The sequence below is a fragment of the Carassius gibelio genome, chromosome B21 (assembly GCF_023724105.1).
Source record: "Carassius gibelio isolate Cgi1373 ecotype wild population from Czech Republic chromosome B21, carGib1.2-hapl.c, whole genome shotgun sequence".
NCBI lineage: Eukaryota > Metazoa > Chordata > Actinopteri > Cypriniformes > Cyprinidae > Carassius > Carassius gibelio.
This window is the reverse complement of record NC_068416.1, coordinates 18,250,750-18,278,723: the sequence shown is the minus strand read 5'-3', so window position 1 is coordinate 18,278,723 and position 27,974 is coordinate 18,250,750. Positions and strand designations below refer to the sequence as shown.

The following is a 27,974-nucleotide window of genomic DNA, read 5'->3' as shown; positions in this document are numbered from 1 at the left end:
TAAGACAACTGTACATAAAGGTGACAAGAAGAGGTCAAATGGAGGTCATGCTGCTGTATGCATTATGTTTGATCATGCTTGAAACTAAAGATCCATAAATACACAAAGTCTAAAAGAAAATATGTTTCTAGGTGATGTATTTATTTGCGATTATGCAGTCTAATATCTTTTTTTCTTTCAGATACAGTTCAGAAACATATGCGATAATAAATTGAAGTATTGCGCTTAGAAAAGTATTTTCAGATATGTTTATAGCACTGGATTCTTATGACAGATGATATGACACCTATGCAGAAAGAAAGGCACATCCTTTAAACAAGGGCTACAGGGGTTCATTTGTGAACCTCTGTGATTGACAGAGCAGTGTGCACAGAAATGGAGCAGCTGTAGAACTTCCAGAGCACATTCAATCCTGTGTATATTTGAAACAATTTAACACAATTTCCCCAAAACACTATAAGCATAACAGATTAAGAGAAAGGATTAACTGAAAAAAATCTGTTAAAATTTAAATGTAAAAATTGTGGATATACATATTTTGACTATATTTGAGACTATAGAACTTTTGAGCATGCGGAGAAAATCAAATCGCTTTGTAAACAGTAACGTTGGACTGTCGGTGTGATAAGAGTTCAGTGATTCTCACGTAAACATTGTCATTATGTAACAGGAATCAAACAAACAGAACCTTAGATACTTAATCACAGGTCCATTCTGCGCTAGTGTTTCAGCCTGGACATCCAAATATTTCCAAACAGCTGAGAAAAGGAACTCTGACCTCAGAAGGTCATGACTTTCACTAATATCTGGCAACAGTTAAAACAGACTGTTACTGAGGGGAAATCTGCTGTTTTGTTTTGTCAATTTTGGATAAGTGATGGTCTAGTTTAGTTGACCAGTGAGGGTCAAGGAAATGAGTAACAAAGTTTTTTTTTTTTAAACAGCTGCTTATTCATCCAAGGCAAACTTTGCATTTGATGTTGGAAACAAAGTATATTGATCTGTTAAAAACAAACAGTTTACGTGCTTGACGGATCATAGAACTATTTGAATTCAGTTTTTGAATCACATATTTTACTCATAAACTGTTTTTAAAAGTTTTTTCAGGGATTGGAAGACCAGGGGCCTGTACCATGATGGTAGATTAACAAATTCAGAGTTACAGGACTAGTTTTGAGTTGACAAAACCAAACCTCTCCAATCTGGCTTTGTTGGTACCATGATGCTGATCATCAACTTTCTTTGTCAACTCAGGCTTTGATCCCGAGTTTGTGGAGTGCATGCACATGTATGTGTGACATCACTGGCGAACAGCCAATCACGAGCCTTGCAACACAAAGCAAGTTTGATTTAGTTTTCGCAAGAGACCCATCGATGTTCAAAACTAAAGGTTAAGACATCGAACAATATGACAAATTTAAAAGTCATATGAAAAATAAAGGAGGATAAATAAAATAAATAATCTTGCTCTATCAGTGCAGTGACAAGTGAAACTTGTTATACATATGAAAATATATAGTAATAGAGACATGTACAGGTCAGATTTTTTATTTTTTAAATAGTGCAATATTTTGATACTACAGCTTATTTATATTACATGATCTGTATACATTAATATTTATTCAAAATAAACAATTTATAATAACTGTTAAACTAAATTTGCTTATTTGTGAAAGATAAATAATAATAATATGAATCACAATAATTATATAAATCATAAAATGACTTAGTAATCATCATTAAAGCCAGACTTCCTCTTTCCTTTTTTTTCAGCATTAGTGACCTTTAATTTGGAGCAAGATAAACTGGAGGAGTCACTCTGTGTTTTTTTTCTCACATCTGATTGGTACACCTTCAGTTTGAGATCTCTAACCCAGAACATAACCTGCGTGGAGTGTAAGTTACTATGGCAATGAATGCCGCTAAAAGCCAAGCCACTTACATGGTACCTAAAACCCAGGATTGGTGCAAACTAACCTGCAATGACCTGGCTAGCCAGATAATCTAGCTTCATGGTACAGGCCCCAGCAAACCATTAGTTTTTTTTCCCCTCAGTAAACTATTTTATTCTGCTTTCTGTTGACTTTAACATTTAGAAAGATTTACTTACATAACATTTAATTTACATACATAATTTACATAAACATACATAATTTATTTGTCGTTTTATTTTCAGAAAAATATATTTCTGCCTGTTTATTTGTCTTTTTTGTTTGATTTAATTTATTTATTTGTTTATTTCTTTGATAATACCAAGCCTCGCCTGAATTTTATTGGCTGAAACTGTGGTACCATGGTAAAAAGACACAGATAGCAAAAAATATTATTTGTCCGTTTAGGTAATTTGCAAGCGGAAGTTTTACTCTGACACTTCCCGGAAGTTCTCCCCGAATGTTTTCGCTGCCAGAGGGGGATTTGAGTGCGAAAATGGCGACGTCTCGTCGCACTTCCCAGCAGCAACAACAACAAAACTTATCCTCCCCACCAAGACCCGACCCCAGTCTCCTTACTCCTCCAGAGTCCCCCTCAGACACCGGCGGCTCCGCGGCTGGCGAGAGGCCGGAAAGCATCGGTGATCCAGATATCGCTGCTGAAGTCCCCGCTCCGCTCCTCAGCACCAGCAGCAGTAGCTCCAGCTCGAGCAGCGCTAGCTCGTCTACCACCGGCGGGGGCAGTAGTGCGGCCTCCACTCCCGACTCCGGTAGTGCCAGTCCTGGAGGCAGCGTCTGCGGGACGAGTGGGGCTTTCAGGGAGCTGTTTGAGGCCTGCAGGAATGGGGACGTGTCTCGGGTGAAGAGGCTGGTGGATTCGGTCAATGTAAACGCTAAGGACATGGCCGGGCGCAAGTCCACCCCGCTTCACTTCGCTGCAGGTAAATTAAATGCGAATAAGATATATATATATATATATATATTGCGATTTTCGACCTGGAAAGCAGCCAGGTAACTTAGTCGGTTTAAGTCGCTAAATAAACAGTAAGATAGGGTTTAAAGGACATGGGGAATAAAGTAAAGTTTACAGGACAATCATGCAACATATTAGGTTAGTAGAAAGTTAACCACTCTGCGAGCTATTGGTCTGCTCGTGTTTGTTTTCGTTTGATGCGTTGCCGAAAGTGAATAAAGTTCGACATAGAGACTGAATGAACCGCGGTGAACCGGGAGTTGATCGATAAAAGTAATAAACATTGTTTTAAAGCTGCAGTTTGTGCTCGAATGTTCAAAATTAGTGTTTAAGTTACTTTGCTTCGCGTAATTGTACCATAAACTGAAACCGGACTATCGCATGCTTGTGATCCTCCACAGCTGTCAAAACACTTAATACACGAAATGAATGTAGTAAATGTTGTGTTTGTGCTGAAGAAAAATTCTAGCATTGTTATAAAGATAATATGCATCTAATCGTCACAATATCTCCAGTGTTTGGAAGGTCACTTTGAAAATATAATAAGTTACAGTTTTTAAGTTACCCTATTTAAAATGTAATAAGAAGTGAAACTATTTCATTTGCCGGTACTTTATTAATGTAACTGAATACTTTTTGATTACTTTTCTAAATTTGATAAAGCTGGCAGGGTTAACCTTACAGTAGTACCCAACACTGATAACTGACAAATTTTAAAATTCTTCTTGACTTAAAGATTATGATCATTTAATTTTAAAGCACAGTCACTACAAAATCAGACTTTAGCACCTAAATTAAATCTTTGCATGGCTATGACAGGAAACACTGGCATCTAATGATGCTTGGGAAAAAAAACTAATAATCTTAAAAAATAAGTCTCATATTTTCAAGCAGCCAATGCAATTTAGAAAAAGAAAGCAATCAAATCTGTGTGCGTGTGTGTGAAAATATTCATTTGTAACCCCCTTTGTAATTGTTAACATTTTCATAAGTGACTTTAATTTAATTAAATTTTGTTTACAACTGATTGCCTTTAAATTTATTTTGTAATTAAATTACATATGTCCATTACATGTAACTATTACTCCCAAAAAAATGATTATAACAACATTATTTAGTGTTTCCGCAGTCATAGTAAAACTGGAACGATAAAACAACATTTTCCAAATGAATGAAATGTCAACATTTCTATATCGATATCTTAATTTTCTGCTCAACTAAAAATTGCTCTTTGGAAATGCAGTCACTACAAAATTATTTTTAAAAGTCCTTATCCAAAAATCACAAATGACTGGATGACTTCTTTAAATTGTGTTGATTTTAGTTCATGTGTGGTGATTTATGGGCTGTTTTAAAACAAATAAAGGAGCCATTTGATATGCCCTGCCCTAGCTTCCTGTTTCAGTAGGAAATATGTCCACATAGCAAGGAAAACTGCACTAAATTCCAAGACATTTCATGGGAGATCCACTCACACCAGGACATGACATAGTGTTATTTCTGAAACCTGTTTTCCGTTATATGTGCAAAAATACATTTCTTTTTGGAATAAGCTTGTACTTGAAGGGAAGTTGCATTTTTAAGATGCTAATAATGTCTGTTTTATATCAATAAAGTTATTGAATGATTCTTGTACACATTAATCATCATTGAGCTTTTTTGTTAGACACCGCTTTATTTCCTTCCTCTTCATATCAAGTAGTATTCTCAGTCTGTAACCCAAACCGAAAATAAAGTACTTTTCTGTTGAAACATGTTCTCATATCATGACTCAAATCATAGATAAGATTTGACAGTCGATGGAAAAAACGGCAGCACAAGTGTAGAATGATGTTCTTGCAAGAAATGGCTGAATCGCACGTTGTAAGCAGATTTTTGTCTTGCAGGTTTTGGAAGGAAAGATGTGGTGGAACATCTCTTGCAGACGGGGGCCAATGTGCATACACGAGACGATGGGGGATTGATCCCGCTGCACAACGCCTGTTCCTTCGGTCACGCCGAGGTGGTCAGCTTGTTGCTTTGTCAAGGAGCCGATCCCAATGCTAGAGACAACTGGAATTACACTCCGCTCCATGAAGCCGCCATCAAGGGCAAAATTGATGTATGCATCGGTAAGTTCCTCTTCTTCTGTCTATTCTACAATGGTATATCATGTGAAAAGTTGGCTTGTGCAACCTCCAATGTGTCTGTCGAGTTGCGAACGTTGGTTTGGATTCAGATGGGGCGCCTGCAAGCTTTGTAGTTTGAGGAGACGAATGGTACAATCTCACCTTAGTGAATTCTGAAGATGTATGACTTTAATTTTTCCTGTGTTTTGCCTGAGGAACAGTTCTCAATAAGGGTTAATCATGTGGCATTCTTCTTGATTAGCTGCGGTGACTGACGCTATTACACAGCGCTCAGTCATTAATCAGATCTTTACTGCTTGGTATTCATGAGAAATGTAGCATTGCATCTGAGGGGTGAAGAGGGCCAATAATGCGGCGATGGAATGTCGTTCAACATTTCAGACCTCTGTTTCATGCATCACAATGCGCAGATCATGAAATAATCTGCTTGATGTGCTTCCCACTCTGTGTTTTACGTATTTAGGCTGCAGATTTGTGTCTGAGTTTGTTTCTAAAATGAAAAGGGTATTTTGAATTGTATTGCGTGCGCTTGTGTGTTTTTTGCTTGCATCTGAATTTGCTCAAAAACTAGTCTACTGCTCATGGCAATCTTATCCAGAGTGCCACTTGCTACATTTTCAGCATAATCCAATTAAATGGGGGGAAAATTCCAATTTAAAAACTTTGAGATAAGAATTATCTGCACAATCTCATGGAGAATTCAGAGGCCTCAGGACATGCATGTAATTTCACATCTCTCAATCTGAAAAGATTGAATAAGATGTTCTCTGGCTTTTATCTTTGCACTTGCTCATCAGAAAAAATGATTTTCGAGAACTTTAGACAGGCTGAGTCATTCCATGTACAAGTAGACCTCGCAGTTTTAAACATCAGTCTGGAGTAGCTCATGCTGGAAATAGAACTTTTGTCCTTGAGATATTTCTGATTCACTATTGATCACAATGTTCTGCAAGATAGACCTCAGAGGGAAGTTAGTTCATGTTGTAGATGTATGCTGATGCAGGTACAGCAGTTGGTTTGTTTTGTTGTTGTTGCCCATTGCTTTAATATACACTAGGCAACCTCTGTTCCATGTCTCCATTGTTGCCGTCATCTCTGGTTGACGCCCTAATTGTTCTTAATCCTCAGGCTTTGTTGGTTTTTGATAGAGCCAGCAACTAAAAGACCAAAACATTTAGCTTTACCAGGATGTTTGGACGTACCGTAACCAGAAGATGTGTTTAGGTTCTGACAGAACATATGGCCACTTTGGCTGTATTCCATTTCCATGCAATGGAATGGTGGAACGGTTTTATTTATTTATTTTTTTTTTTTTAATGAGTAAACATGCACTAGACAGATATCTTTGTCCACACATCACTATTTTTGCTATGTTCCAGTTTTTATTGCTGACAGCCAATCGATTTATTTATTAATATTTACGAAAATTGAAATCATTTGACAATGGATTACAAATATAGGTGTAAAACAAACATACTTTAGATGACAAAGTATTATTCACAAATACATAAATATATGTATATATAAAAGGAAGTTAACACTTTAACCAACAAGGCACTCCGTATTCTGGGAAGTTTGTGTGCATTGGGAATCATGTTTTTCAAATAAAGGCAAGGTAACACTCATTTTACATACAGCACACCAATGTTACCAATATTACAGTGTGCAAATGCATAAGTGCAGCATAATTCAACATCATAAGTTTAAAGTTTAAAGAATTCAATTCACACGGACTGACCATCACGCAGGGAACACGCGATCATGCCGGATACGTTTCACAAGATCTCACAGCTGCATTCGACTAAGTTTGCAAGGTTTGTGAAATTAAATGTTCATTAGCCTTTCAAATATTTGTTTAAATGAAATAAATGTGTATTTGCTTAATGCTGACAGCAAACGAGAAAGTATTATAATGTTTGGCTTTCTAATGCTAATAAAATAAAAGCTATCATTATAATACTTTTTGTATACATTAATTATTTTGTTTAGCTGTTCTATCTGATTATTAGACAGACTTCTATCTGTATTAGACAGAACTGTTAACAACGCCTGCAAACAAGAGGGAGAATGTGTCACTGTCTTAGTGCCATCAAAATAAAAGTCTGGTGCGCCCTTTAACACATTGGCCAAGCAGAAAAACTTATCGGCCGATGCGATATTATTGTCTAACTTTTTATTTTATTTAACAGAACAACAGTAAAATTACAATACTAACATGTTGATGGAGTTTTCAGCTTTTATTTTGGCGGAAACGCACAGGAAGACCTCAGTGCTACTTTTTGTTGACAACAGTCTTATTACCAATACGTTGCACATATCGCATTGTCACATGCCTTGTAAAAAAATCATAAAAAATGTGTGAGGAACTGACGAGTAACACGGTTTCAGCACAGATTTTCCTTTGAACTTTGACGCCTGGTTAACAAGCAGATACGTGCGAGCGCTGTAAGAAAACATGCAATGTATGCGTGTATTAGAAAACATGACATTCTGCAGTTTAGTTACTAATTGTTTAAGGCATTTCACGATTTCGATCATCATACAATAAACCAGCAACAATCACCCCTTCCTCTTCTCATCATGCGATGCTATACTAAACAGTCTCTTGTTGTCGGAGCTTGTAATGATTATTGCATATTTCTCCGATAGTTTTAAATGCTTCCACACTGCTGACACCTGTGCTGCATTATAAAGATTTTGTGTCCTCCAGTCTAAGATGATTGTTATTTGATATTGTCACGTCATTATTCAGTACAATTTATTTTCACTTATTTGGCCGAACACTGAGCTTTATTTGCTATTTTTGCTCAAATAATTTTGGTTGCCAACCGTTGTCTTGATCGATTTAATGCATCCTTTCCAAATAAAAATTTCCCAAACATACGAGCAGTTAAACAAGTAAAGTTACAGTACCTTAATTTATGCCAATTTGTTTTATTTTTCTAAATCTCAAAGCATGACTCGCTACTAGTTGACAAAGATAATAAACAATAAACCGCTCTAGGCAATTTTTCCCATTAGAAGCTTTTTCCCCTCTTATCTTCATTCTTTCAACACCCAACAAGTGTTGTCACCTTTGCCCTTTGTTCATAATGAATAAATAATTAGCATCCCTCTGCTAATTAGGATTGCTCTCCACTCATTAATTTTTGTGCCCATCAGCCTAAAACTGCAGGAGGGCAGTTTGAAATTAGAGGTCATGCCGTCATTCCTTGCCTCAAAGATGGATGACGATAATGGTGACGGCATGTTTTAATTTTTATTTCTACCTCTCCACTTCGCTCCCGAACAAGTTTGATCTCCCCACATTCTTAGCCTTGAGCTGTAGCCTTCAACTCTTATTTTCCAATGCAACTAACTGTTATTGTTCACACTAGAAATAAAATTAACAATCAATAAATTGATTAATCACAAATGTCCTCAGTGCACACCTTCAGTCCTGGATAATATGTGTACGTGCCCGTGTATGTGTTTGCTAGCCCTGCCAGACATTTCTTCCATTCCCTTCTGGTTTGATCAAATTGCTAATGATTTCTCTTGGCACTAATGGCCATTTTCACTGTTGTCTAAGTATGTCAAGAAATTTAATGAACGGCAGCTTGTAGAGATGGCTGTGTCTGATATATGTATGCGAGACTATCTGAATGCTGTTAGAACAGAAGGGATTTGTACATGGTTATGCATTAACCCAAGCACCCATCTTCTCTCTGAAGCTCTCAGATAATCGGCCCTCTCAGCGTTCAGTCGCAATTACCTTACTCTGCTGATCACACTCCAACCACCAATTACTGCGCACGCGGCAGCCGTTGTTTATTCAGAAGGTCCTTATGACCAACTGTAGGTCTCCGCACCTGTTTTAATGCTGTCGCTTCTGGGGTTCTTTCATTTGTATTCTAAACACACATTTTCACATGTTTATTTCAGGGTCAATGACCTATAAGATTGTACATGATAAAGAAAGGAACAAAATAAATCCATTATGAATGTAGTTTAAAACGAATTTACAACATTCTATGAATGTACTTTGTTTTATATGGTTTTTAAAAACTTTTCAGTTTGTAGAAGTCACGTGGTGTAACAGTCATGTAAAAAGTAATAACATTGTTCACACATTACTTCTTTTTAAAGTTTTCTCATTTTAATCTTAATTTTTTTTAAAACATCTTCCAGGGTCAATGACAAATAAGGTTGTTTTTGATAAATAAATAAATGGTCTGTTTTCAATACATGTATCGTCCATGTTGTTAAAATGTACTTTGAACATTTTCTTCTCTTTTAAAGCTGCAGTCCATGACTTTTGGCACTCTAGTGGTTAATAAACACAACTGCATGCGTCTTGACTCTTGTGGAAGAACATTGTAGCCGGAGATACTCCTCTCTGTTTATGTCTAAGATGAATCACGCAGGTACTCCACAGCGGTTCCACCAGTAGCAGTCTGAATGTAAAAACTTATTATAGGAGTACCGTAATGATTTGGGATAAGCCAAAAACACGGTTTGGAAAATGGATCCAAGAGGTACTCATATTATGTTTTGTACATTTTGAACACAAAATAAGACTGCAGCTTTGAAGAAAAGTATATGTTGGCTAACTTTAAAAATGTAATTTGGTATGCACATCTTAAAGTTTGTTCAAGGTTTTTATTAAATATATATTTATTAGGCCTAATTCAAAAATATCAATACCTTTTTCAGGGAGTTGCACCACATGACATTTTAGTTGAATTTTCGATGAATAGTCGATGAATCGATGCTTTGATTCGAACAGCCTGATTCAAATACTGATCTAACAGTCGAATATTCGCGGGGTGTTATTGATTATGCCATTTTGACTATATTGGGCAGCTCAAATGTCTGATTTCACATAGAACTACCAGTTTTCTTCCAATAAGTTAATATACAGCTTATTATGATAAAGCTGTAAGAATCTGAAAAGAAAGAAGCTTCAAATTAATATTTTAAAGTGCGTGAATAAATCCAACCACCCCTATAGATTTATGTTTCACTTTCCACAATCCCTGACTGACAGAGAAGCATCTTCGCGGCAGGGATTTAAAACTGACAGGCAGAGACTGTTTTTTTTTTGAACAGGTAGGGTACAAGTGATTTAAAAACAATTCAGCTGGTGTATATATATTGTTGATATATTATTTACCTGATATAAGATGCATTTGGTTTTGAGTCAAGCGCTTCATTGTAGTACTACGGTGAATATTGCACAATGCATAATATTAATATGACTGGGACTGTTATATACATACTATTATAATGAGATGACCATTATACTAAAATGCTATTAATTTTTAGAGTTTAGCTGCAGTGTTTCTGCACATTGTTTCGTAAAGAACAAGTCCACAAAAGGAGTTCACATTCAGAGCCCAGCAGATATGTTCATGTGCATTTGGGCCCTTTTTGCAAATAGTCTATAAGTCTTAATATTATGTGCATTTGGGCCCTTTTTGCAAATAGTCTATAAGTCTTAATATTAACATTATGTTGTATAAATAACGAAGCGTATTCTATATGAAATTATAGGTTGAATCCAATTGATTAAAAACTTGGTATCAAATGTGTCACTTTACTAGTCCTCTTGAGCGCGCAGCTCAAAACAGAAATGCAGAACATTCATTTCTAACATTTTAGGCTAACGTTATAATGAGAGCACGATTGTAAAAAACAAAAACAAAAACAAATTATGGTTTCACCGATTAAATGTTAGCTATCAGTTCACCAAAACATAAAACATTATTTACTCCATTTATATCTGCAAGGTGTTCATTACACATTTTCCCTGTGTGTTAACGTCAGTAATTGTTATTATGTTATTTAATTTTTATGTATTTCGCCCCACCCCCAAACATATGATTCGACTATTAGTCGAATATTGGCAGGATTCGAAAATTGCGATTTGACTATGAAAATCCTTAGTCGGGGACTCCCCTAGAAATCACAGAACCAGCTTTATTGATGAGATGTGCATGAAAATAGCATTCGATTATTTGCACATCCCTTAGTTTTTTTTTGTAAAGTCAGTTTGGGAACCACTAGAGTAGGCGATATACACTCTAGGGCTGTCACTTTTAGTTCGAAAATCGATTGCACAATGCGATTGCAATCGATTGCACGATCGGACCAACCAAAAAAAGTTTTGAAAATGAAAATAGGGAATCGATTTTAACCAAATATGTACACTATTAATTTTAAAAGAATTAAACAATTAAAAAATATAGATGTAACAAAACACACAAACAAGCAGAAAAAGAAAATAAAGAATTCCGAAAGTGCAGTATGCCTTGCGAAAGCTAGACAGAAAATACCAGCAATTTTAAGCGCCTACAAGACCCAGTAACGTCGAAAGCGACCTCTCTGCGTTCACACCAAACGCGAATATAGCGTCTGGCGCAAATTATTTCAATGTTAAGTCAATGTAAAGAGGCGCCTGTCTGGAGGTCTCGCAGCTTGGTAGACGCGAATTTGCCTCATTTGCGCATCTAGTTACAGGAGATTCTGAGTTATGAAAAGGACCATTGCAAGCTGACCGGTAATACCCCCACCTTGCGCAGCTGTACCTGAGTGTCCCTGGGACATCAGTGCGATCGGAGCACGTCTTCTCAACAGCTGGACATACAGTGAATAAAAAATGCTCTGCTCTGGACCCCAAAATGTTGATCGACTTGTTTTCCTGTCCAATAAATTTGTAATGGTCCTAGCCTGCATTTCCTTAAGCCTGCCTAGTGCCGTCTAGCCTAAGTGTCGGTTACGTTCAATAAAAAAAACACACATGGCCTGTTCTCAAGTCCATTTAAAGTTAACAGCTGTTTGAAATGGATTGAATCATTATTTAAAATAATCTTGGAGATTTTTGAATTGCCTAAATCATAAATGCAGCTGGGTTGAAGCCTGCAGTGATGTTTTTCTTTTGTTATGGCAGCCGTCCCCTCTGCATATAAATTTTTTCGAGAATGTTGCACTCCTGTTGCTGTTCTGCAAGAAACTTCATGCCAATAAATAAGGAATATATCGCTGACTTGCGTTTCCAGCACTCTCTTTGCATTCGTCCGTTATTTGACGTTGAAAAAGGAAACATTTTTTTTAGACATGGAAAATCGATTTTACAATCGATTCAATGAACGCTTATGTCTTAAATATCGAAAATGATTTTTCACAAAAGTGACAGCCCTATTAGACTCTATTAGTTTGGTCTTTTGTGATGCTCTGTGTTCTTGATTACTAATGCCTGTGTAGTATAGCGTTGCACACAAATGATAAAAACGTCCAGCCTCAACTCTTTAATGTCAATTGTGTTAAAATTTGCACAGTGTACCAAATTGAACCATATAAATGCAAATTCGGATTCATGAATATATAACACTATCCACGGTATAGCAAAATACATATCATAGTCACTTTCATACTGGTATAGTGCCCACCCCTAGTCTGAGCAGGTGTAATTTAGCTTGGGTTGGCATTGTGCATTTTACCAGAAATTTTAAATTGGCACAAAGCAGCGTTAACTGAACTAGGCCTATGTAAAGTCACCTGTTTCCTTTGCAGCAAGGCTCTTTTCTTTATTATAATATTAGAACAGCTGTATCGTACTGACATTTATGCTCTCTGGAAAGTACCAGAATAAATACACAAATAAAAAGTTTATAGACAAAAAAATGTGCATTGTTTCATTGACACTTCAGTAGCCTATGGGTAGGCATGCAGACAACGTAGATTCATCTTGTAGGGAGGGGGGCCGCCTGGAGCGCAGAGGTTACAATGATGTCCCCTTGATGCCTGTCGCCTGATGGATAGGCAAGCTATCATAAGCACGCCAACGAATTTTAATCACCCCATCGCAGTCAACACTTCCAACCCTCTGTTCCCACCTGCCCCACAGCAGCCCACCACTCAAGTGCTTTCATGACACCAGTGTATGCAAATGTGGTCTCTATGGGACCTTTAGTGCATATTAATTTGTCTGAGAGGGTTGATAGTAGCTGTATCTTCCCACTTAGCTAAACTGTTTTTCTCAGCCCGTGTTTTTCCACATCAAGTCCTCCCTTGATGCAGTGGTGTATTTCACACGGGTTTAATGCTTGTCAAAACTGTTTTTCTGATGAGAAATATATGACCTATGAGTCACTGGCATAGCAGTAGCATCACAATCATACTCACGCAACGCAAGATTACTCTTCTTTTTTAGGTTCAAGCTTCTCTGCCAGGATTCACGGCCACATCCAAACAAAACAGCTGTTTTTTCACAAGCTTTAAATATTTTATTCTAGTGCTTTCTTGTAAAGCTTATGTTTTGTTGTATAAGCCGATCCCAGCGTGATGATCAGCTATACTGTCATTCACATGTTTTTGAGTATGATTTTTTTTTTTTTGAGAGAGAGAAGTCAAGACTTGAAAGTGCATTATCGCCACATTTCTCTCAAATGGACCATTGATACTCCTAATTAAGATTGTAGATAGAATGTCAATGGTCCATTTGAGAAATAGGTGGCGGTAATGCACTTACAAGACTGCGATCCGCTGTAAAGAAAGAAGACGACGACGCTACATGGCAGGCTGTGTTTTGTGGAGGGGCTCATACAGTTTAGACAATTCAGTTTTATTGTACGTTTTAGCCTTAATTCCTATCTACTTGCATTATAAGAATGATAGACTGGAATGGTTTGACTTAAAAATCTTTGTTTGTGTTCTATGGAAGAAACAAAGTCACATGCATCTTGGATGCCCTGGGGGTTAGCAGATAAACATACATTTTTTATTTTTGGTTGAACTATCCCTTTAAGTCTATGGAAAACCATTGAACGGCCATATCTCTGTAATTGCGCGGTTAATCTGCACCTAATTCGGGGATACCTTTTATGGGTGGTTAAATTCGCGGTTTCTGTGCCGACCGTTCTTGCGATCCCAAGGGGCTATCATTGTGCGGATGGTGGCTACCGAGAGGGATCCTCGAGCTGAAGGGATTCCCAGAATTTGTTGGAGATCTTCCGGCGTGTTTGTGAGAGTCAACAGTTTCACTTCAGTAAGGAGGACTCTTGTTCGGTCAGCATTCAAGCGTTGTCTTATTTGACCTTTAAGTGCCCTGCAAAGTGGACTTCAAATTTAATTCTGCCATGATTACGTTACATTCAAAGGCATTAAAGTGTGCCGCAAGACGTGAATTTATATTGTATTTACTTAGAGGTATATTATGTCACAGTTCACAATTTTCTCGTAAGTTTCGTCTGTGTGTGAAAACAGTAGCGTGATTCCAAAAAATAATAAATAAACAACAATAATAAAAACAATAAATAATAAATGAAATAAACTTCAACAGAATAAAGCTGAATGGAATTGAATTGAATTCAAGGAATTGAATTGAATTCAAGGAATTGAATTGAATTCAAGGAATTGAATTGAATAAACTTGGACATTATTGTTCAGTGCACTGATGTCAGGCCCATTTTGGATAATAAAGTTTGTTAAATTGTGTAAAAACTCACCACATTACTTCCTTATATCGGTATCAGTATCGGCCCAGAAAAACCCATATCGGTAATGTAAATGATTACACAAATGTCATTTTTGGGTGAACTTTAAGTAAACAAATTCGATGTCTTTAAGATAACGGGTTTGGAATGCAAAATGAGTATTGTGTAAAAGAAATACCTCCATGTACATTTTTCCCTGGTAAAATAAATAGAAAATTGCGTGCAGGTGAACCCAAAATCAACCTAACTATGCAAGTCTTCCAGAAGTCAAGTAGTTGATTTTGAAACCTCACTAGTTCCAAGCTCCTGGATGTTCCCAATGATTTTTAAAAGAATTCCTCTCTGATGAACTGTAGTGAGTAAAGATGTGTGGAAGTGTTACTGTGGAGGGTAGTGAAATAGACAGAGTGGGGAAAGGAGGGGTTGAGTACGTTAGCTTGTGTACACACGTACGTTATTGTACAGAGAGAGAGAGAGAGAGAGGGGAGGATTGGAGACAGTTGATAGACGCTGCTTGCTCTAGGTGCTCTGTGTTACTTGGGTCTCAGTAGCAGAGCGCCAGCGAGCGGCTCTCTCCATTTCTGTTCCTTTCTCTCAGGGGGCTGTGGTGAGGATCAGAAGACATGCTTTGATATTCCACTCTCGTACCCGAGTTCCTGTCACATGCCCAGAGTCGGACTCTCTCTCAGTAACATGGGCTTTTTTCCCCGGTCTCTCTACAGTGTGTGTGTTTCTGTGTGGGCTGTTTTCGCTGCTGCTCCTAGCGCGCTGGTGCGCGATGTGTGTTTATGTCTCCACCATGCCGAACGGCCCCAGCAGCAGCCTCTGCTTGCCTGAGTTACGATACTGCTTGTGTTTCCCCTGCACAGTTCTGCTCCAGCACGGCGCCGATCCCAACATCCGCAACACTGACGGCAAGTCTGCCCTGGACCTGGCTGACCCGTCCGCTAAAGCTGTTCTCACCGGTGAGTGCTGCAACCTTGTCTTCTCCTTTTTCTTTCTTTGTTTCATCAGTGTTATTGTCTTTGATCATCTGCAGTTTGTTCCTGTCTGATACTACGTCTGCACAGCTTTGAAATGGAGCAGTGTTATGCATCAGTATTTCCACGTTCGGTGTGCTTGTGTAAAGTGAGACTGTTGTTTTCCTTGAGCGCTTCTCTGCCTGTGTGCGCTCTCTCCGTTTTAGGGATGGGTGACTATATAGAATATCCAGGATTTATTTGCGATGATTTTAAAATAAAGATACGTTTTGAGGAATTTAATGCTGTTTATTAATAGTTTTGCGTCTTTCTTTCGAGAGCTTAGTGTGAATAAGCTTCATTTGCGAAAGATTTTTAGAGTTATGTATGATTCGTTTCTGTGTTGTGACTTGATTCAACAATTTGTTGACGTTTGTCTGTGTATTTGTAAAAAGTGTTTGTTGATAATTATGACTGTTTATTAAGATTATCACATCATCCAATATACAGTGTTCACTTGGACGACTATTAGAATCTTCCCAATTTGTTCATAATTTTACTTTGCACAGATTTATTGATTTTATATTTTGAGTAAAATATTGTGTAAAACTATTTTTCTTTAAATCTCCACAAATTTGAGCAAATTTTTGTTTTCTAATAAAAAACAGTGTGGAAGGCATAGTGTGAATTATGCTATTTATTGTTCAGTTTAAAAATTGAAATTACTTGGCTGTTTGGTTGAAATGGTTCACTTAAATTTCACCACTTTTGAAATGTATAAATATTTTTATTTAAATAGATTTATATATTGCAAAATTATATTTAGCTATTACACCATGTTTTTTTTTTTTTTTTTTTTACACCACTTTTACACATAAATATTGAACCAGCATATCACAACTTAGTAAAATCTCCATTGGTCAACAAATTTGATAAAATAATCACTACACTTAGCCCCGCACTTTGTATTGTTTGGAGAAGAGATTCAAGTATATTCAGGCTGTACTGATCTATTACATGGTCCTCTTAGACACATTCTGATTGTGTTTACAGTTAGTTGCATCATTTCCTGTTTGGTAAATACATCAGTTATAAGGGTTGTAGAAAGCATTTCGTCAGCAGAGTAATTCTCCAAACTGACAATACAATTATTATAGTAGTAAAACTTCACTCTTCAGCTCTCACAGAAACACTGCAGCAGTGATGCATTATAAAACGTTCTGTTTCTGAATAATCTTGATTGAAGAACATTATACATTGATACAATAGCTGGCCGCATAACAGTTGTTCTTCATTTCTCACATCATGTATTCAGAAAATAATTCTGTAATTAAATATACATCAGATCTCAGAAAGCAAAATCAAAAGAATCAGAAGGCTTATTCAAGTGGTATTGAAGGTTCTTTATTGAGCTCTGAGGTTCCTAGAAAAACTTTAACAGTTGTGGAACCTTTTCATTGCACAAGAGGTTCTTTAGATTAGTATGTTAAACATAAAGAAAAAACAATTTCTTTAAAATAAAAAAAAAGGTTATTTGGGGAACCCCAAAATGTCTTTATAGTGGAAAAAAGGTACTATAGATTATTAATATGTTCTCCACGAACACATTTGTGGTTCCATGAAGAACCTTTAACATCCATGGAACCTTTCCATTGCACAAAAGGTTCTTTATAGTGGAAAAATTTTATTTATTTAGAGTATTAAAATATTCTTCACATTAAGATTTTTTATGGAAAGCCATAAAAATGATGGTTCCAGGGCATAGCATTTCAAGGAGTGTGCTTATGGTATAGAATCACTCAAAGTGCATGCATTAGAAATTATATGTAAATTATGAGATTTGCTGTGAAAATCTGTTTTTTGATCCACTTCTTAGTCTAACAAATCAGAAATAATGTGAACGGTATAAATGGCAGCTCCTGGTGTGAGTGACAGAGGTGATGTGTTTGGTTTTGCGTGTATAAATAGAGTAGGAGGCAGAGCCCCAGTCTCTCGAGTATTTCAGATAATTGTTATAGATCTGCTTTTCCTGCCTGGCTACCTGACCCTGCCTCTCGAGCCTCCCATCGTATGTCTAGAAATATTGAAGAGCGGTGTTCATTTCATTCTTAATCGTAGTTGGCTAGCTATATTGCACCTGAGTACACAAAATCCAGCCTTTTCATTTTTTTTTTTTTTTTTACCAACCTAAGCCCTAATTACTAACTGAAATATTGACTTAGAAGCTGAGCAATGTGGATCGATTCACATTTTTTGTTTATTTGCTCGATGCTAGTTTCTCTCCTCTCACGTTGGTTTTGCTAATTTGAATGTTGCTTGCACAAATTACGTTGTGAATTAGCTGCTTTGCATCACGGTTGCCAAAAGGCGAGATGTGAGAGGTCTGATGCGTCCAACCATCTGTAAGTGTAGCTACTTTTTCTTCAAACAGGTTTAGAATAAACCTCCTGGTCATCAAGTCCATCTTGTTGTTACAGCTTAATGATCGCGCATAATATTTTGTTTAGCTCATTTCAGCTGTATGATTGGTTATTTATTGCACGTTTCAAAAGAGTGCTGTGCTGTGAAGCTGCTTATCGGCTGCTTAATTTGTTCGAGCATCCTGTTTGGTTTTGTTGTTGGATGGAGGCTTTCCAATGCACGGTCTGTTGAGTAGTGTTGTTTTTGGCAGCCTGTTTTAATTTGAGTTTTAGTCTTGTAGTTTTTATTAGTCTTGTCATTTTAGTTTTTATTAGTTTTAGTCCTGTTCATACTCTTTTTAGTCTAGTCATATTTCAGTCATCTAAAAGTCTGAGCATTTTAGTCTTATTTTAGTAGGAATTATCCATTACTATTTTTGTCTAGTTTTAGTCTATGAAAACTGATGACATTGAATCTGAAAATTGTACTTCAGTCTCTTTTTAGTAATGCAATTCTAGTTAACCCAGCGAGTATAGTATAAGTACCTAGTAGTATAGGCGGAATCAATTTTCTTTTAGCTGAACCCATTTCCAACAAAGTTAACTTATTATATTATTGTTAGCTTATAGACTCAAGAATACATCCATTCCAGACGCGGAAGACTCTCTGATTTGAATTTATAACATTTCTTTTACCAACCAAACATGTTAGAAGTGCACATATCAATAAATTTCTCTGTGTCAGACTTAACTTTGTTTGTCGTCATCTTCTAAATAAAGCTGCGAGTGGGGCTTGAGGACGTAACGTCGACCTCTGCGCAGTGCGACCTGATGCGGCCCCTGAAGTGAGACACAGGAAATAACGTGACTTAACGAGACAAGTAACATTCTAACATATCGTCTCATCTAGATTTGGAAAATTAAGAGACATTTTAGCATAGTTTTTATTTTGTGAACCACATTTAGTGTCATTTTTATTCATCAAAAATATTGCACTATACATTTAATTATAGTCATCATCACATGACTAACATTTACGGTGCATCTTGTCTAGTATTTATCACGTTATAAAGGTTTGTTGACGACGATATTTAGTCATCATTTTTGTTGACAAAGGCAACACTACATTTGAGTGTGGTTTTAAAATGGAGTTTGTACGATTATGCCAAGAGTTTTTGTTGTCTGTCACATGGAGTTTTGAAAACCAGCACAAATTGTAGCTACTAACAATTTACTTTGAACATCCCTTGTGTATTTAGGCTATATCCGTTATAGGAGATTCTTAAACTGTGGCAAAGTTTTTGCGCGGTCACCAGAGGGGTGCTTTGTAAACATTAGAGTTCAGATTTTTGTTATTTATGAGGATAGGGATCATTTGGTGTAAACATGTCTCTGCTTTGGTCTTGTGTTGTGGGTCTGGGTAATGATGAAAAAAAAAAACTTCTCAAACACTGTAAAAACAAAATAATTCCCATCCTACTGCATGGATATCGAAATACCATCTTATTCTTCAGATTCTGATGAATAAATTACTCAGTAATTTAAACAGAGAATGCCTAATCATTACTTGCTGAAGTTCAACAACACAAAAGTTTACAGTCAGATTAGAATTTTTTTTATTTATTAATTTTTTTTACTTTATTTAGATTAGGGAATATTAACTTTTAGTTTTCCCCCAATAAACTCCTAATGTGCTGTGTATTTAAAGTAAATAAGGTAGTTATTTAAGTTATTTATTTGTAATTAATTTTACGTATGGGGTAGATTTAGGGGATCTAAAATATGATCATGCAGAACAAATCATTAACATGTGCTTTAAAAGTACTAATAAACATTTATTATGCTACTAATATGCATGCTAATGAGCAACTCATTAACAGTGTATAGTGTTCTCTGAAAAAAGTGTTAACTGAAAAAATATAATTGCCATCACAGGAACAATAATAATAAAAATAAAACATTTATTTTAATAATTTTTCACAATATTCCAATATTTATTTTATCAAATCAATGCATTTACTTTTAATGCATTGCACTTTTAATTTAATTTAATATAATACTTGTAAAACTATTTCCTCAAGGACTTAAAAGCTAGATTGTCTTAGCAGGGCTGTTTCAATGATTATATAATGCTTAACAGATTATTAGCTAATGTTTATTCATGTTGTAAGGAAAGTCATTAGTATTCATTGCTTCATATGTTGTCTTCACGGATCCCTGGTTGAAAACGCTGGCTTTCAGAGAACACCAGAGTAGACAGTTTGATTCATGCCTATATTTGACATCTAAAATAGCACCCATGTGAAACCAGCGCCTGTATGAAATGACAGATTTTGAGGGACCTTCAGCTTGACTTTGATCATGTGGTAATGCCTCTGCCATCATATGATGTCTTTTACAAAGACAAAATGTTCCTTTAATTTGCATTAGACACACTTGCACTGTAGCTTTTTGTGAAATGATTAATTACTACAGTAGTACCGTGCACGGCGTTCCACACTGATTCATTTTGTGTTTCTGCAAGTATCTGTTTTCATTTATTTATTCATTTATGAGCCGTTTTATTCTCGCTATAACACTGATAGCTCAGATAGCTGTTAGCTCAATTGTGTGTGCGAATGTGTAATTGTATAATGTATTTGTGAGCCACACACTTTGGCTGGGGGTTTTAAGAGCGTCTGTGATTTGCAAGAATTGCACACAAAATGCCAGTGCAGAACAGCAAATATTTCTGGCAGAACACTACCACTAAATCAGTTTTATTTTGCCATTCTCGAACGTCAAAGTTCACCTCATCCCTGGTAATATACTGTAATCAGAAGTGAGTAAATTTCTCTATTGTTACAGGCTTGATGAATCCAATTTGCTCCGCTTGTTCGTTTTCCAGAGATTAGTTCATAACACATCAGATAGCCGCTGGCGTATCATCCTCTTGCCATGATGAACATAACACCGTTCATTTAGTTTTGCTTGACTGACTTTCAAGAGGTGCTATTCATTAAACCCGCTTCCTATGTTAAAAACGAAGCTATTTTGAATCAATGCAAGTTCAATTTGACATACAAACAAAAAATCTTCTCCTTAAAGAGCGAATCCCACGGTGAGGCATCTGAACGATGACTCTGACATTTCTGTGTGTAATGGAAAGATGTTTGAAGTGCGAGTGCCCTCCAGCACAAAAACAGTGCAAGAAAGCAGAGTGAATGTTCTTATGAGATATAGACCTGAATCGGTAAGCTAGTGGACTGCTACAAGGCTTCAAAACGAGCCCTTTTAACTTTTATTTCTCGCCTGTTTTTAGAACGTCTTTCTCAGGGACTAGAACTTCTGTGCTTTTATATTGCTCACTATTGTGGGTGCTTTATTCTTTTTTTTTTTCCATGTGTGTTCCTTTCCATCTGAAAATGGATTCATGTTGATCATATTACTCTGAGAAATATAGAGTCTAAAATGGAAAATGTGAAGGGGAATGCAAAGTCACTGAAGGCCTCGGATGGTGTTTTCTGAGTGAAGCAGTGCTGGAACTTGGGGGGAAAAGAAGTATAGATAGAAGTTAGTGTGTTGATGCAAAATTCAAGTGTGGCATTTCCATGAATAGTTAATTATTTAGCAAAATTTTGTTTATAATTTTTTTTTTTTCTCTCTGGAACAACTATTAATGTTTTTGTTTTTCACCAGTCAAGTGACTTTACAAGCCTCACAGTGCTTTGAATATCCATTTAGATTTTCATCTTACCGAATGAAAAATATTTAGCCTTTGAAATCTTCTGAAGAATTACAGTCATGGTCCACTTTTTAAAGCTTGAATGTTTTTCAAGTGAGTGGGAGAATATTTGTCTTATAGCAGCATACCCATGCCCTAGACGATCTTTGAAAACCCAGCGTAAACATAACCGGAAAACCCTTGTGTGTCATTTTAAATATTTTAGGACCAAGGAAAGAGTAGGATATTTGCCAGCCAAACAAAGTCTTTTTGCTTGTTTACTTTTTTAATACAATAGAAAAATTAATTAATTTGATATTCTTGCCGATTTGTTCCCTAGAGGAGTTTAAAACATACAATAGCACATCTTTTTCAGTCTAATTTGAGTGACCGCAGAGATTTTTTTCATCACGTGTGTTACCTCAGGTGAATATGTGGGTATGCATACATTTAAATAAATTAGCATTCTTTAAGCTATGACAGATCCAACTGTTTTCTCTTTTTATTGTATCATAATGCCCAACCTGTGTTTCTAAATGTATCTGTAAAAAAAGCACTAGTTTTATCTCTCAGCCATCATCATATGCAGTATTTCTTTACAGTCTATAGGATTACACAGAAACAGTTGTGTAAATGTATAGTCGGTTTTAATCTTGCGTGGTCCGAAACTAATGCTTCTGACCTTCAGGACCAAGAAAGTGAGGTTAAATCGCATTATAGCGAGTTTAATGAAGTGCCAAGAGCCCCAGATCAGTCTGGTTATTGACGCGTCTGTGGATCTGTGTGCTCCGGGGCTGACTGCATTCTCTAGAATCTAGAATCTCTCCCCATTAGGAAACCATGCAGTGCTTTATAGATTAGTTCAGTTATTTTAAAGATTTAGCGAAATAGTTGTTGATCATCTTCACTTGGCTTTTACTGTTTAGTTGCATTTTATGTATTAATTCAGATAAATTACATCAAGGAACCATTGTTTTTGCCTAATGTTAGGTTTACTGTAGAACCTTCAGTTCACTAAAGTGAAGTATTATATATGCCAGGTTTTTTTCTGTATAGAAAATTATGAGGTGGCTACCTTCGCAAAATTTTGGACCGCCCCTGGTTGTCGACAAAACTCTGGCAGGCAGTCACGTGCAAGCATCACTGAATTGCTTCCATTAAAACTTATTAGTTCATATTTGGAAAAATACTGATATTTTTATACAAGTTTACTTGATATTTCTTTAAATAGAATCATAATTTCTATTAATTTTCCACTGATTTACGCAATCTGTTTAGCATAAACTCATAATACGGGATCATATCTCATGAGGTTCCTTTTACTACACACGCTGAACTGCGCGCAATGCTTGCGGTGATTTCAACATCTGTCGTCTCACTAAATGAGGATACAAATACATAAACAACATCTCCAGAACTGATTGGTAAATACTCATGAAGAGTCACTTCATGAGTATTTTACCATTTCATTTGAGAAAAACTAGCGTCATATGATTTACACACAGAAGGTATTCACTCAACCCGGCAAAATATATTTACAAAAATAAAATTTATATTTGTGTGTATATATATATATATATATATATATATATATATATTTATTTATATATATTTTAATATATTTAAAAATATAATTTATTCCCGTGACGACAAAGCTGAATTTTCAGCATCATTATTCCAGTCTTCAGGGTGAAAACAATTATGAAAAATAATAATATTTGTATTATCAATGATAAAAATAGTTGCACTGCTTCATTATTACTAATATTACTTAATATTAATATATACATACTATCTTATTTTTGATCAATTTAAAGCAAATTTAATTAAAAATAAATAAATAAATAACTGACCTTAAACTTTTGAATGATATTGTAGAAGGATTTTTTTTTTTGTGTATATATATATGAAAGTGACGTGTTTAACTTGATTTACTTTTACCAGTTAATTGAAGTGGTCCTGTGATGTAAAAAAATAAAATAAAAATACGAATTCATGTAAGTGTTCCAATAATAGGAATCTATAAAGGGTGCATGATATAATTACAAAGTGCTGTTATAATTATGTTGTATATCATGTCACACTGCAGTATTTGTCAACTTCCCAGAAGTATTTCATGTCAGTTCCCTTCCTGGTACAAAAGAGGGATGCACTGTCACATAATTATCTGTCCACCTATCTCACAGCAGACAGCTTGACTGCTCATTACTCAGGATCCGGAGTATGAATGCAGAACACAATAAAGCAAAAATAGGCCTAGTTCTGCACCACTGCTTTACTTTGTCTTTGAGAACCTTCTGGTTCTTTGCATGATGTCTTGACATCCAGCCTGGTCTCCACTTGGAGAGGACAGATGGCTGGGCCTCATGGCTGGTTTGAACTGCTGCTTGGCATCACATAAACAACCTCGGCCATTTTTACAGCTTGTCAGGACATCATCTTTGCTCCACTGCTCTGCTGATGATCACCTGGTAGGGCCGGGCGAGATGACGATGGTGCATTGCAATCACAGAAATCTCCCGAACAGTACTTTATGACTGCTCATTCAGCTGCTGTTTTTACTCTTTTGTTTTTACCTTGAGTGTTATATAACATGAAGCTGTTTTTGTACTGATGACAGACCTATTAATTTGTTGTGAATAATCGTACCTTTTGGTTTGCCTCCAAGTTCCAAAAATAATCAAATTGAGATGCAGTACCAGGAACGGGCATTAATTTACCACACGCTTATGTAATATATAATACATTTTTGATTTGAATTTCCAACAGAATATCTGTATTTTGTTTGTTTGCTTTTTTTGGTCATGCTGTCCAATCAGTTTTAGTTAGAAAGTACAGAAATGAAATGTATGAAAAGATAGAGGAAGAGCCGAATAAATTCCTTTGTTTATTTTCTCACCTATGTGCTTTCAACTCCACCCAGCTCTCTTCAATTTTAGTTCTAAAATAAATCTAAGATAAATCCTGTTTGACTGTAGTTCTTTTAGATATTTCCAGGCTTGCTTTTTTATGCTTTGAATTTTAGGGCTCCTCTTTCGCCTGAGTTTGCTATCATATTATTATGAACATATTTTTCCCAAAGTGAATTGAAAAAGTCTCTAGCTGTTTTAAGAGCCCTATGATATGTTGCAACATAAAAACAATCTGTAGTGCAAACATCTTGAAAAGCTCTCAGCACCAGAGTAAAGAGGGGTTGTTTGCTTAATCTATTCAGCATAATATCCTGCCTCTCCCTTGCCAGGATTTTAGCAGGAAAATAAAACTGGCTGCAGTTTTATTTATAAGATTTACTTTTTCATTGCAGGCAGTCGCTTCCCAGTCAATTATATCTAGCAATTGATCCATAGCTTGTGTCCGTCTGGGTGGGTCAGATAATCCCTTATATCCTCTGCGTATGTCTGCTGCAAAGGCCTTTCAGGTTCTGTTTGGTTATATTAACAACTGTAAATCGTGAACCTCTAGGCCAAGTTGTAACCTTTGTCCTGTGTGGAGCACAGAATCTGAAGTTCACAACTTTTACTGTTTGAATGGTAGTTCATTTCACGGTGCTGGCCTCAGTAACTTCCATAGTATTTTTTTTCCTACTATCAAAGTTAGCAGGGACCAGCAACTGTTTGAAAAATTTTTTTTTCGATTTTTAAGACACAAATGTTCATTGAATTGATTGTAGAATCGATTTTCCATGTCTAAAAAAAAAAAGACGTTTCCTTTTTCAATGTCAAATAACGGACGAACGTAAAGAGAGCGCTGGAATTGCACAAGTCAGCAATATTTCTTATTTATTGGCATGAAGTTTCGTGCAAAATAACAAACAGCAACAGGAGTGCAACATTCTCCGAAAAATATATATGCAGAGGGGACGGCTGCCATAACAAAAGAAAAACATCTTCAACCCGGCTGCATTTATGATTTAGGCAATTCAAAAATCTCCAAGATTATTTTAAATAATGATTCAATGCATTTCAAACAACTGTTCAAAAAAATGAAACTTTAAATGGACTTGAGAACAGGCCATGTATGTTTTTTTTATTGAACGTAACCGACATAATTAAAGGCTACAATACAAATGTATTGGACAGGAAAACAAGTCGATCCACATTTCGATCGGGGTCCAGAGCAGAGCGTTTTTATTCACTATATGTCCAGCTGTTGAGAAGACGTGCACTGATGTCCCAGGGACACTCAGATACCGCTGCGCAAGGTGGGGGTATTACTGCCAATTTTCCACCACAAAAGCCGATCGCTGTCAGCTTGGAATGGTCCTTTTCATAACTCAAAATCTCCTGTAACTAGATGCAGAGGCGAATTCGCGTCTACCGCGCCGCGAGACCTCCAGACAAGCATAATCGCGTCTTTACATTGACTTAACATTGAAATCATTCGCGCCAGATGCTCTATTCGCGTTTAGTGTGAATGCAGAGAGGTCGCTTTGATTTCCTATTTTAATTGTCCAAACTTTTTTTGGTTGGTCCGATCGAATGTGCAGTCGATTTTCAAACTAAAAGTGACAGCCCTATTGGTTACCCACATTTTCTCAAAATGTATTAGTACAGGTTCGGGACAACATGAGAGTGATTACATGATTTTTAGATTCGATTTTTAGTACTATTAGTTTGCTGTCACTAGGGATGGGCATGATTAATCGACGATCGATAATTGATCGTTAAGATTTTCCTCGATCATGTTAATTTGTTATCGATTAATCTAAAGCATTTTTTTTAATCTAATGCAGGTTGCGTTGCGTAGTGCGAGTCTTCAAGCAATTAAATGAATTTCACTGTGTGGCAGCAATTAAATATTTTACCACCATGGGGCAATATTTGACACCCTATTCGGTTATCTGTGATCTTCCGTTTTGATTTCAAAGAATAATCATGAAGATGTCACGGCGAAGTGTGGCGTGGGACCATTTTGATTTAAAAAGCGAACTAGTTAACTGCAAACATTGCGATACCGTGTTTAAGTACAACACGGCCACGGCTCAAATGATGTACCTGTGCATCCCGGCAAATTTTCATGAGGCTCTGTCTACAGTCTTTGTCTCCGCTGGTCGTCATGTACAAACATTTCATTAAAATGAACCGTAACTCCGTGAATACTCAACGAAGAGACATGAGAGAGATATCTATAGAAAGCCTGGAATGTCTACTTTTAAACTAAACAAGTGCTTCCGAAAAACACATATTCTGAGATAAAGTAATCCATATGAAAACAACGCAATGTCTGTTTTACATATCTTCCTTCATTATATTTAATGTGACCACGCCCCCGCGCTGAACGCGCTATTCAGATTCAAACTGAAGCGCGCGGCTTGAATACGCCCACACAGAAGAAAAAGCAGCGAGACTGTTCTTCAAGTTTTTATTTTATTTTACTGTTTGCTTCGCGATGAGAGGACTAAGACATAATTCACCCCAAAAAGATGTGATGTGGTTGATGATTTGAGAAATGGATTTCCTCAGAAAAAAGAATGAAGCACTTTATTCAGACTCAAAACGCATATATGCGTTAATCGACTCGAAAGGGTTAAGAACGCCTGCTAGCAGCTGCAGGTTCCGCTGCTTTAGAGCACTGCATATGCACGCGGATATATGTTCGGTTTGCCTGAACGTAGTTTAACTGTCTGCCACAAGTTGATCTTGTAATAAAGGTCTCACCGAGGAAAAACACGCTGTATTTTTGTATTCATTGCATTTTTTTATTATAAAAATTAAATAATTATAAAAATATTAATGATTAATCGATAGTCGATCGTTAATTCTCCCGACGATCGACTAAGAAAATTTAATCGAATGCCCATCCCTAGCTGTCACTAATATACTGGCACACAGAGTTTTTCTCTCAACTGTTTACTGTAACTTTAGACATAACATATATATATATATATAATTTTTAAAACATTTGTTGTCATATTTATTTTAAGACCTCAATATTTGTTTGTTTTATTTAAATATGTATTTTCTTTTCTGTCTTCCACTAAAAGTTTTATTCACTACTGTCTCATAAGAGTCATTCATTCATAAATTGAACTACAAAGGTCTTAGTGTAGATTCAGTTGTGGGTTGTTGCCTCCGAGTATTTTAGTATGTTTCATCTGTATCGGAAAATGAATTCACTTTCACAGACTGTTGTAACTGAAAGTCTTAAATATCATTGATTTCTGAAAGCAGGCAGAAACCATTCTGAATCATTTAAAATGGTTCTGGAACCCTAGGCACTAGTGACTAAGACCCAGATTTGAGGAAGATCCTTCAGCAGAACCTTTTGTAACTTGGGAATTTGGTGTGAGACATATCTCATTGATCTGGGGCCATTTTTACCCAGGAGCTCAAGGACCAGCGTGAGATCTTTTTTCAGCCCACCTGTGGAGCTTCAGATCAAGGGAGTCTCTGTTTATCTCTGAA

At 36.4% G+C, this 27,974-nt stretch overlaps 1 protein-coding gene across 2 annotated transcripts in view; it reads left to right on the top strand.

Annotated features, from left to right (window-relative positions):
- The first annotated feature begins 2,345 nt into the window (after window positions 1-2,345).
- tnksa (tankyrase, TRF1-interacting ankyrin-related ADP-ribose polymerase a) overlaps window positions 2,346-27,974 on the top strand; it is a 91,230-nt gene continuing 65,601 nt past the window's right edge. The window contains exons 1-3 of one of the 2 annotated variants that reach the window (XM_052588963.1): window positions 2,346-2,872; window positions 4,791-5,015; window positions 15,379-15,474. In XM_052588963.1, the coding sequence (XP_052444923.1) occupies window positions 2,392-2,872; window positions 4,791-5,015; window positions 15,379-15,474 (802 nt within the window). In that variant the 5' untranslated portion in view covers window positions 2,346-2,391. The remainder of the gene's footprint in view (window positions 2,873-4,790; window positions 5,016-15,378; window positions 15,475-27,974) is intronic. The other variant, XM_052588964.1, reaches the window with a different exon arrangement.